The 12,108-nt window shown below is 42.5% G+C and overlaps 1 protein-coding gene across 1 annotated transcript in view; it reads left to right on the top strand.

The window, feature by feature from the left end:
- ATCAY (ATCAY kinesin light chain interacting caytaxin) overlaps nucleotides 1-12,108 on the top strand; it is a 161,625-nt gene that overhangs the window by 96,856 nt on the left and 52,661 nt on the right. The window contains exon 9 of the mRNA XM_082257121.1: nucleotides 8,146-8,181. Coding sequence (XP_082113247.1) covers nucleotides 8,146-8,181 — 36 coding nt within the window. The remainder of the gene's footprint in view (nucleotides 1-8,145; nucleotides 8,182-12,108) is intronic.

The following is a 12,108-nucleotide window of genomic DNA, read 5'->3' as shown; positions in this document are numbered from 1 at the left end:
TACTATGTGGGTTATGCCCCACCTATATGGACACTGGCAGATCAATCAAAAAGGAAGTCCTCCCCTATATAACCCTTTCTACACAGGAAGTAGTTCAGTTTTTTGCCAGTGCCTGTAAGGTGTTGGTCAGTGTCACCGATGATACTTGTGCTCTTGGAGCATACTTAGAGGTCTGGACGGTCCTAAATCGTATCCATTTGAAAAAACTGTCAGCCAAAATGGATGGTACCTGAGTCGCATTGGATAGGAGAGAAGATTCCTCGAGGTTTGCCTGTAATGCAGCCTTACGGTGCTGGACCGTGCAAAATGGAACCCTGTGCAGTGTTTGTTCTGACCAAGCTGTTTTCCTGAAGGGTGCTATACAGGTCCAGGGGAGTCGACCTCAGATTAAGGGGGACCCAGTCCCTGAAGGTCTTTTATGACTGAGCCCGCCGTGATGGGTGAAGATTGGACTCCTATTAGCTCAGGGTCCTGCAGCAGAAAGGGTAAGTCTGCATTTTGCAGTTTCTCTAAGAAAAGAGGTCTGTCTGGTCTTTCTCCTAGTGCCTACTGGGGGCAGTGTAATGTTCATACCCTGTGCACTTCTCAGGAGTATTGGACTTCAGTGTCTCCTCCAGCCACTAGAGGGTGAAGGTTCCCATAGTATGGCTTACTCCTGTATAGAAAGGAAATAGAGGGGCGGCTATTCTTGGTGGACCATGTGGGCTGAAGGATCAGCAAGGCCTCTGAGATGTAACTTCAGCCCATGACTACATAATGAAATGTGGGTACTTTCTATTAAAGAGCTAGGTGACCAGACACGGCATGGTTATATACTGCAGAAAGGTATTTTTGTATAGTTAAAGCTCGATCCGGGAGGCTAGTACAACTGTTGATAAACCCCTGTATGGGTATCAGTGCACTTTAAGGAGTTGTGTCTCCAGAATAGTGTGCATTTGGTCTGCAGGTGCTTATTTTCAGGCTGTTTTGAAGCAGCATTGAGGCTGCATTGGATGGCTATGTTCTTGGCTAATCCTGCAAGATTAGTTGGGGCCAAGTTCAGTTGAGCAGGTGCAGCATAGTAAACATGTTTGCATAAACACATGCCTGTTTGCCTACATAAACACATGCTTGCATGGGCACGTTGCATAAATGCATGTTTTTCATAAACACAGGTTGCATAAGCGCTTGCTTGCATAAACGCATGCTTACTTACATGTTTGCTTTAACTCATATTGCATAAATGCATAAACACGTGTTTTCATGTTTGCGTGAACGCGTATTTGCATAAGTGCGTGTTTGCATAAATACATGTTTGGATAGACGCGTGTTTGCATGGGCATGTGTTTTCATGTTTGCATGAGCACGTGTTTGCATAAATGCATGCTTACATGCTTCCATAAATGCATGCTTTCATAAACGTATATTGCATAAACGCATGCCTGCATATTTTCATTTGAACTGCATACATGTATGCTTAATTGCCTTGAACTGCATACAAGTATCCATGAACAGTAAGAATACTTATATACCTCCATATTGGCATACCTAGGTGCCTACATAACGACATACCTGGGTACCTGCATACTTACATACCTATGGTGTTGCATAGCAGTAGACCAATGTTGTTTTAGGCCTGCATCCTTGGGAGACTGCATATTAGGTGTTGGGTAATATAGTTGCTACATTTTTTACCTTTTATACCAGCTAAAACTTCATTTGTGGCTTGGCCCTTCGAGCTAGCCACAGCTCCTGAGGGTTTGCAAAGCTCCAAGCCCCAGTACCTGACTTGCTAAAGTTGCAGGGGTGGTCAATCTCAGTATACCCTAATAATCCTTGCTCAGGAAGCAGTCAGTTTCAGGTTTTCTTTCTATACAATTTTCTCCTGCAGAAATGTATCTAGGTTAAAGCACGTTCCCTACAGACAGTCCTATTCCAAGTTTTTTTTTTTTTTTGTAGAGAATTATTCCCTCTATCTGGAACATGAAGGATCCAAGCATTGGATTGCCAGAGGGCTCTGTTCCCGAAGTGTTGTAGAGCTAAAATTGGTAGTTGATGGGTCAGAATCTGGAGAGGGGTTGGAAGATAACCAGTGAGGCAAGTTGCTCCAGTTGGTTTGAAGGTGGCTACAGTTCTGTGGACTTGGTTTCAGTAGATATCTTGAAACTTTTGGCCAGTACACCTTGCTCTGGATTATTGGACGAACCAGTTGTAGGTTCAACCTGACAATGCCTCTACAGTGGCATATAATCAACCACCAGGGCAGCACAAGGAGTTGTGCAACTGTGGAAGAGAGTGTATGTGAAATACCGCGCCTGCCCTTATGATTGTAAAAAAATGTTTTTTAAATTTTAAACTTCGGGTAATTTCCCCGTCAATTTAAGTGTATGCTTAAATTCGGAAATGAAGTGTAGTGAGGCGCTACTACCCTTGCTATGTACTAATTGATAAGTAATTTTTAGGTGTAACCCAGGGATAAAAATCAATATTCAATATTAAAACTCCAATCATGCCTTTTCAAGTGCAATCAAATATTTTTGTGTACACTGTATTCTGAGATGGAGTATAGTGTAGCACTATTATCCTTAATGAACACAAGTATAATGGGTATTGAACCATGGATATTAAAATAAATATTTTTTTATAGTGCAATTGTGCAATTCCAAGTGCAATCAAAAAAATGTGCAAATAATGCAAACTGTGTAAATCCCAAAATGCATATAGATGTACAACAGAATTATTTTGCTATTAATTTTGCTGTCAATTTAACCACTTGCCGACCGCCGCACAACTATCTACGTCGGCGGTCAGCCCCTCACAGGCAAACTAACGTAGGGCTACGTCGCTTGCTTGTGAGGGTCTAGGGAGCGAGCGCGCGCCCCCGGAGGCGCGCTCCCGGAGGCGCGCTCCCGCGTGGTCACGGACCCCCCCGCGCGTGTGACCAGCGGACCCGATGTCCGCCGGCCACTCGGCGATCGGCGGGGGAGAGGGAGAATGTCAGGCAGCTTGTGTAAACAAGCCACCTGTCATTCTCCTCGCTGTAAAGACACTGATCACATGGATCTACTATGTAGATCCATTGATCAGTGTCCTTACAGCTCAAGCCACAGCCAATCACAGTAGAAAGCACGCCCCTAGGGACACACACAGCCCCTCCCTCCCAAATAAAGTTAACCCCTTCACTACCAGTGTATTTTTACAGTAACAGTGCATATGTATAGCACTGATTACTGTAGAAATGTCACTGGTAACCCCAAAAGTGTCAAAAATGTCAGTCAAGGGTCTGATCTGTCCGCCGTAATGTCGCAGTACCGCAAAAAAAATCGCAGATCCCCCAGGGTTCTGTCCTGGGACCAATCCTGTTTAATTTATTCATAAATGATCTAGAGGAGGGGATATCTAGTACAATCTCAGTATTTGCAGATGATACTAAATTAGGCATGCCAATATCTTCTATGCAGGATGTGGAAATATTGCAAGCAGACCTGAACAAAATAACGGGGTGGGCAACTACATGGCAGATGAGATTTAATGTAGAAAAATGTAAAGTAATGCACTTGGGGGCCAGTAACCAGAAAGCAAGCTACTCACTTGGGGGGGAACCTCTGGGTGAGTCTAGGATGGAAAGGGACCTGGGGGTACTGGTAGACAACAGGCTTGGCAGTGGCATGCAATGCCAAGCCGCTGCAAGCAAAGCCAACAGAATACTGGGTTGTATAAAAAAGGGGATTCACTCCAGAAATAAAGAGATTATTCTTCCTCTCTACAAAACTCTGGTCCGGCCACATCTGGAGTATGCTGTCCAGTTCTGGGCACCGGTCCTCAGGAAGGATGTGCTGGAACTGGAGAAAGTCCAGAGAAGGGCAACAAAAATAATTAGGGGAATGGAGGACATCAGCTATGAGGAAAGACTACAAGCACTGAACTTATTCTCTCTGGAGAAGAGACGATTGAGGGGGGATATGATATCAATGTACAAATACTGTACTGGCGACCCTAGCATAAGGAACAAACTATTCAGAGTAAGGGAATACAATAAGACACGTGGCCACTCACTAAAACTTGAGGAAAGGCGGTTTAACCTTAAAGTGCGTAAGGGGTTCTTCACTGTAAGAGCGGTAAGGATGTGGAATTCTCTTCCGCAAGCAGTCGTATCAGCGGGGAGCCTTGATAGTTTCAAAAAACTATTGGATGGACACCTTAAAGACCACAACATACAGGGGTATACAATGTACGGTTAAAAGCAAACACACACACACATCATAGGTTGAACTGGATGGACTTGTGTCTTTTTTCAGCCTCACTAACTATGTAACTATGTAAGATCGCCGCCATTACGCGTTAAAAAAAAAAACAACAAAAATTACAAAAATCTTTCCCTTTGTTAGTAAACGCGATAACTTTTGCGCAAACCAATCAAAATACGCTTTTTGCGATTTTTTTTTACCAAACATAGGTAGCATAAAACAAATTGGCTGAAAATGTTAAAAAATTTAGATTTTTACATTTTTTTGGGGGGGAATTTCATATAAAAAATGTGAAAAATATTGCTATTTTTGCAAAATTGACGCTCTTTTTTTTGTTTATAGCGCGTAATCAAAAAATCGCACAGGTGATCAAATACCACCAAAAGAAAGCTCTGTTTGTGGGAAAAAAAGGATGCCAAATTCGTTTAGGTACGGCGTCGCACGACCGCGCAATTGTCCGTTAAAGTCACGCAGTGCCGAATCGCAAAATACCCCCTGGTCGGAATGGGGGTAAAATCTTCCGGGGCTTAAGTGGTTAAGTGTATGCTTAAATTCGGAAATTAAGTGTAGTGAGGCGCTACTACCCTTGCTATGTACTAATTGATAAATAATTTTTAGGTGTAACCCAGGGATAAAAATCAATATTCAATATTAAAACTGCAATTGTGCCTTTTCAAGTGCAATCAAATATATTTGTGTACACTGTATTCTGAGATGGAGCATAGTGTAGCACTATTATCCTTAATGAACACAAGTATAATGGGTATTAAACCATGGATATTAAAATAAATAATTTTTAATAGTGCAACGGTGCAATTCCAAGTGCAATCAAAAAAATGTGCAAATAATGCAAACTGTGTAAATCCCAAAATGCATATAGATGTACAACAGAATTATTTTGCTATATTCAACAACTGACAATGGATGTTATAATAAATAATTTCTAAAGTGCAATTGTGCAATTCCCAGTGCAATCAAAAAAATTGTGCAAATGATGCAAAATGTGTAGATCCCAAAGAGCATGTAGATGTGCAACAAAAATGTTTTGCTTTACTCAACAACTCATTTAAAGTGATTAAGTGCAAACAGGATTATAAAATATGGTGCGTGGTTCGTGAATATAAAATGACAATGTATTATGCTCGGGTGACAGAGTGCAATATATTTATGAGTAGATACTCAGTGGATTTAAATAGATATAATAAAAGAAAAAATTGAAAAAATAAAAGTAGATGGATAAGAATATTTTTACGAGTGCAATATGATGTAGCTCAAAAAGTCCATTAATGTGAGGACCAATATATGAAATGAATAAAACAAGTAAAAATGTAACCGCGCTTAGAACTAAAAAAGAGCAGCAGCTTTACAGTGAGACAACACCAAGCACAAATATATATAGAAAAAAAGCTGCGCTAATGAGAACCAATTGTAAATGATTGATAATGTGCAATACACCAATCTCAATAATGTTATTGTGAGTAATAAAAAATGCATAAAACACCTGAAATGCCAATATTGCATCAAATGATAAGTAAAAAAAACACCAAAAAATGCTTCTTGAATTACAAGGACACTACTTGTGACCACTAAAAATCACAAAAACATAAATATAAGCGAAAAATAGTCCATAAGTAAATATGACATGTAATAAAGTCCCAAAGATGAAAAATCCAAAATTAAGGAAGTACAGTGGGTACGGAAAGTATTCAGACCCCCTTACATTTTTCACTCTTTGTTATATTGCAGCCATTTGCTAAAATCATTTAAGTTCATTCTTCTTCCTCATGAATGTACACATAGCACCCCATACTGACAGAAAAACACAGAATTGTTGACATTGTTGCAGATTTATTAAAAAAGAAAAACTGAAATATCACATGGTCCTAAGTATTCAGACCCTTTGCTGTGACACTCATATATTTAACTCAGGTGCTTTCCATTTCTTCTGATCATCCTTGAGATGGTTCTACGCCTTCATTTGAGTCCAGCTGTGTTTGATTATACTGATTGGACTCCATTAGGAAAGCCACACACCTGTCTATATAAGACCTTCCAGATCACAATGCATGTCAGAGCAAATGAGAATCATGAGTTCAAAGGAACTGCCTGAAGAGCTCAGAGACAGAATTGTGGCAAGGCACAGATCTAGCCAAGGTTACAAAAAGATTTCTGCTGCACTTAAGGTTCCTAAGAGCACAGTGGCCTCCATAATCCTCAAATGGAAGACGTTTGGGACGACCAGAACCCTTCCTAGAGCTGGTCGTCTGGCCAAACTGAGCTATCGGGGGAGAAGAGCCTTGGTGAGAGAGGTAAAGAAGAACCCAAAGATCACTGTGGCTGAGCTCCAGAGATGCAGTCAGGAGATGGGAGAAAGTTGTAGAAAGTCAACCATCACTGCAGCCCTCCACCAGTCGGGGCTTTATGGCAGAGTGGCACGACGGAAGCCTCTCCTCAGTGTAAGACACATGAAAGCCCGCATGGAGTTTGCTAAAAAAACACCTGAAGGACTCCAAGATGGTGAGAAATAAGATTCTCTGGTCTGATGAGACCAAAATAGAATTTTTTGGCCTTAATTCTAAGCGGTATGTGTGGAGAAAACCAGGCACTGCTCATCACCTGTCCAATACAGTCCCAACAGTGAAGCATGGTGGTGGCAGCATCATGCTGTGGGGGTGTTTTTCAGCTGCAGGGACAGGACGACTGGTTGCAATCAAGGGAAAGATGAATGCGGCCAAGTACAGGGATATCCTGGACAAAAACCTTCTCCAGAGTGCTCTGGACCTCAGACTGGGCCGAAGGTTTACCTTCCAACAAGACAATGACCCTAAGCACACAGCTAAAATAACGAAGGAGTGGCTTCACAACAACTCTGTGACTGTTCTTGAATGGCCCAGCCAGAGCCCTGACTTAAACCCAATTGAGCATCTCTGGAGAGACCTAAAAATGGCTGTCCACCAACGTTTACCATCCAACCTGACAGAACTGGAGAGGATCTGCAAGGAGGAATGGCAGAGGATCCCCAAATCCAGGTGTGAAAGACTTGTTGCATCTTTCCCAAAAAGACTCCTGGCTGTATTAGATCAAAAGGGGGCTTCTACTAAATACCGAGCAAAGGGTCTGAATACTTAGGACCATGTGATATTTCAGTTTTTCTTTTTTAATACATCTGCAACAATGTCAACAATTCTGTGTTTTTCTGTCAGTATGGGGTGCTATGTGTACATTCATGAGGAAGAAGAATGAACTTAAATGATTTTAGCAAATGGCTGCAATATAACAAAGAGTGAAAAAATTAAGGGGGTCTGAATACTTTCCGTACCCACTGTAAGTAAAGTGAATGAAGGTATGAAGCCAATATCTGTCACCACGGTGCTCCAACAAAAGTGACATGCATTTCTCCTTACCAGATTCTGGTATAAATACAGCCTGTATATATGGTTTCTCACAGCGCCACTCTAAAATAGGGAAATCCTTACTTCAGCGAGCCCCCATGAATATGGCCAGAGAAGGATGGGACTGTTCCTGATATTATTCACAAGTGGGAACTCCGGGGCACCATACAAGGAATGCACAATGTGTGTCAAGTGTTGTCCATTGTCTCTCTGTTGCAGACAAAGCCAACCTGGTCAGTGTGGAAAGGATAGTTTGGAGTATGGTTGCAACGATTTTAGAGTATAGCTTAATGTCTTCATTTAGTAGTGAGATTGGTCTATAGCTGCTAGGGTTAATATCATCCTTACCTGTTTCAAAATAATGGAGATGTGAGCTGAGAGGGCTTGTATTGAGCAGAACTGCACTAGTCATAAATTGCACTGCATCTACTGAATATGCACTTTGACAATCTAATTAGCATGCTTGTTCTATGTCACGGCTTACCTCTCTAAAAGTATGTATTATTTCTGTATGTTTTGTGCTATAGGTATGATGAAGAAAGAATCAAAGCCAAGAGAGCAAGGTATATTTACGTACACACCTGTTAGTAAGCATTAAGATAAACTATGAAAAACTGCTATCATTCAAAACTTTTTTTTTGCATATAAGAGTATTCAAAAGTGCTTAAATTGATAAACATCTGGATAATAATAAATTTGTGTTTTTACTGGCTGGTGTACATAGAGAACTCACAACCCAATGTCTATATAATATGCACACTAGACCAATATCATGAGAAAGTCATTTAACCACCTGGTCTGTGCTACAAGGCATAAGTACTAACATTAGTTAAGAGTTAGCATAAAATGTAATGAAATTTACAGATTTTTTAAAAATGTTTTAGGCAAATCAAAGTCCTAAAATTCTGAGTCATTGTAAATGTCCTTATTTTTTCTTAATTACAAAAAAAAAAAACAGATACTGTTCCATTAAAGCATGTTTTACAGCACAGTGCTTGTGCTGTGTCATTTGCCCCCCTGTAACACCTAAAAACCTGGCTGATCTTGCCAGTTTCTGTCCTCCCCTCTGTAAACTGACCACAGTATATCATGGCCGCTGAGCCCTGACACCGTGGTCAGTGTTCTTGCCTCGGTCATCCGCACCCCTGCACTGTCCTCTGTTCTCCTCTTCCCCCTCCCCTCCCTGCCTGTCTGTCCGTGTCAGCACCCCCCCTCCACTCCTGCCGCTCTCATATTTATCATAAAATAATCCTATCCCCTCCGTAATATAACACTAAGTGCTCCTGTGCCTGTGTTATAGAAAAAAATATGCCGTTCTGTACCTTTTTAGAGCAGCTCCCAGCAATCACGTGACCGCTCGGCTCTCTCTCTCCTCTTTTCCCCGGCTGATGTCAGTGGCAGTGCCCTGGCCCACCCACTGGAGCTGTCAGCCAGGCAGAGAAGAGAGCCGAGGGGTCAGCTGAGCGCCGGGAGCCGCTCTGATATAAGTACTGATCTGCATATTTTTTTCTATAAGACAGGCACAGGGGCACTTAGTGTTATATTACAGAGTGGATTAGATGATTTTCTAGTAGGGGCCTAACAACCAGTTTAAGAATAGTTTGCACTATTTTTCAGATATTGGTGGCTCTTTCACAAGAAACTTTCTGACTACATGAGCAGTGTCAGAATGTTACTTACCATCACAATAAACATTATGCACCATCACTAGGGAATTTAAGATTGGTCTCAAATTTTCATACAATGTTTAAATGAATCTCAGTGTCAACATATACTGTATGTAAGAAAAGCATAAAATCAAACTGTGAAATATTCAATTTACATCAGCAATATACAGTACTGTATATTCCTATAACCACAATGATGGTTTTCTCATGTAATCTATTGCTTGGAATTATAACCCCGTAGTACCTTGATACTTTAAAGTAATGTAGCCTGGTCGCAAGGCTAGTGTTGTTCAGACTGTCGTTCTGTTATTAAAGTTTTGCAAGAGTATTGACTCTTGAATTATGGGAGATATAGTTCCAGGAGGAGCCAGGACCATAGACTGCACATGTAATAGGACTCTTCTCCCAGGGAGCAATATGACTCGTGGAGCCTGCTGGGAGTGTCTTTATAAAGGGGGGCAGGATCAACTTTTGCTCTCTTGCCTCGAGGACAGCGTGCTGTGAGGAAGGGGAAGAGCTGCTGCGGATCACAGAGGAGTAGGCTGGAGGCCTGTCAGTGGACACCGGAGTTGGAGCAAGCGGTGTGAGCGGAAGAATCTCGGTAGTGTGACCGAGCTGAAGGACGCCCTGAGAGGCTGTGAGAGGCGCTAAGCAGAGTGGGACCTGGTTGGAGCGCAGAACAGAGTTCATGGTATTGGGTAAGAGAAATCCAGTATCAACACTTGTCATACACCTAGACTGAGCCAGGGCAGGACTGCTAAAAGGTTATAGCAGTGGGCCATACGGAATTCAACAGTTGCCACAGGACACTGTAGTCACACATAGTGCATGGTGGGTGGAAAAAGGCCTTAAGCTCTTCTTACAGTACTAGGCTGGCTGCCTGTTGTGAAGCATCAGGATCTATTCTCTCATTCATCTGTATGGATTACAATGATTAACTACCTTGGGGATTACAGTTATCAATCACCTTTACTGTGGATTACAATTATTTTCTTTGGATTGGCTGAGCATTACTTACTGGAGAAGACTAGTGAGGCCTCACTCATCCCGTAGACTCTTGCAATCTAGCATAAAGGGGGCCCCCAATAGTATACAGAGTGCACTCTGATAGTTAGTTGGTGCAGAACTGTTGATATACTATATTGCTAAAGAGTTATTAATGATACAATTATACTTTGGGTACTGTTAATATTAATTTGTGTTCACTCTCTATTTACTTTAAACACAGTGTACTTACAGTATTATAGGGTATTAATCCTCTAGCATATATAGATACACCCATATGTATATATGTGGGGATTGTACCTTTGATCCTGAGTGCTGAACCCTGCATAAGTCACAGGTTGGGGATTCAGGATCTATACTGCCTTTAACGTTCTTATGTTATTGGTCATTGACCTTGTTTGTGCATTTCTAAAAACGCAAATCAAAGATCTGTAAATGTGATTCTTTATTGCAACCCTTTTCTTGTGGTCTTGATCATTTATAGTGACAGAACCAATAGTGTCAGTTGGGTTGGAGGTCGTTCAGGGCAACCGAAGTGAAGAGAATATACCTGCATTAAGCCACTCCCCTGGGAGCCGGGCTACATTTGGGGGCTCGTCTGGGATATCCAGTACCACTTAAGCCCTGAATGTCCCTCCCAGAGGACCAGTAGCGGGAGAAGCCATGAATTCTGCTCTTGCCCGGTCCTGGGTACTGTCTCAAGGAGCCAGTTTGGACCGAAGTGTGGTTCTGGAAGTCGCAGGGAATGAGCATATGGAAACTGAAATTAGACGATGGGTGCGGGCCCTAGCTCCAGGACAAGCAGCCTATATCCTGGATGCTCGGGCTGTTTATGGCTTAGGCATAGTTCAAGCATTGGTGGAATGGAGGAAAGATGTGCCTGATGTATTCCAGACAGAAAGGGTGATGCTGGACGAGAATGTTCTGACCAAAGTTTACTTTTCCTTAAAAAAGAAAGAGGACCATGAAGGAAAATCTCCCTCGCCTCCAGGCAGCCCCCGCCCGGGGCCCAGCTCCATGAGCAACGAAGGAGACAAAGCCTCTATACTTCCTGCCCCCTTCTACGCTGACATGAGTCGTTTGGTGGACAGTCTGGTCCTAAATGGGGCAAGTGGGGCTGGCCAAGATTACTGCAAGCTGCGTTTCTTTTCTAGGCAGTCATCCACCCCCACAGGAGAAGAGGACTTTGAGAGTTGGATGGCTCAGATCACTCAGGCTGTGGATGAGTGGAGTGTAGCTGAGTCTGTGAAGAGGTTAAGTGAGAGCTTGAGGGGCCCTGCAGCAGAAGTGATCCGGAACCTGCGGATGGGGAACAAGAACTACACGGCTGATGATTACTTAAAGGCCCTCTTTGATGTATTTGGGCGTGTGGAGAAACTACGGACCTGCTTTATAAGTTTAACCACACTCATCAACATAAAGGAGAGAAGTTATCAGAATACATCTCCCGAGTAGATAAAATGTTGCATCAGATTCTCCTGAGGAAAGGTGTTGACCCGAAAGATGCTGACCGGGTATGATTAGACCGGATATTACAAGGGGCTTGGCCCAATCACCCGATTGTTCTAAATCTACTTCTGAAAGGAGTCAGGGATACCCCTACTTACCCAGAACTCATGTGGGATGTTCGGGAGGAAGAATCATTGCTAGAAGAGAAAAAGCCATGGGGCGAAGGAGCCGTTGAACAACGAATCCAGAAGGGAGAGAGCTACCGCCCGGCTAGTACGAGTGGAAAATAGCCTCTCAGAAGATGAGAGTGAAGCTGAAATGGAGCTGAACCACCAAGAGAAAGCTACAGATAGGAGGAAAGTTAAGGAA

The sequence above is a fragment of the Pelophylax lessonae genome (genome assembly GCF_965119305.1).
Source record: "Pelophylax lessonae genome assembly, chromosome: 1".
Classification (NCBI taxonomy): domain Eukaryota; kingdom Metazoa; phylum Chordata; class Amphibia; order Anura; family Ranidae; genus Pelophylax; species Pelophylax lessonae.
The sequence above is the reverse complement of the archived record's forward strand: the minus strand, read 5'-3'. Positions and strand labels throughout refer to the sequence as shown.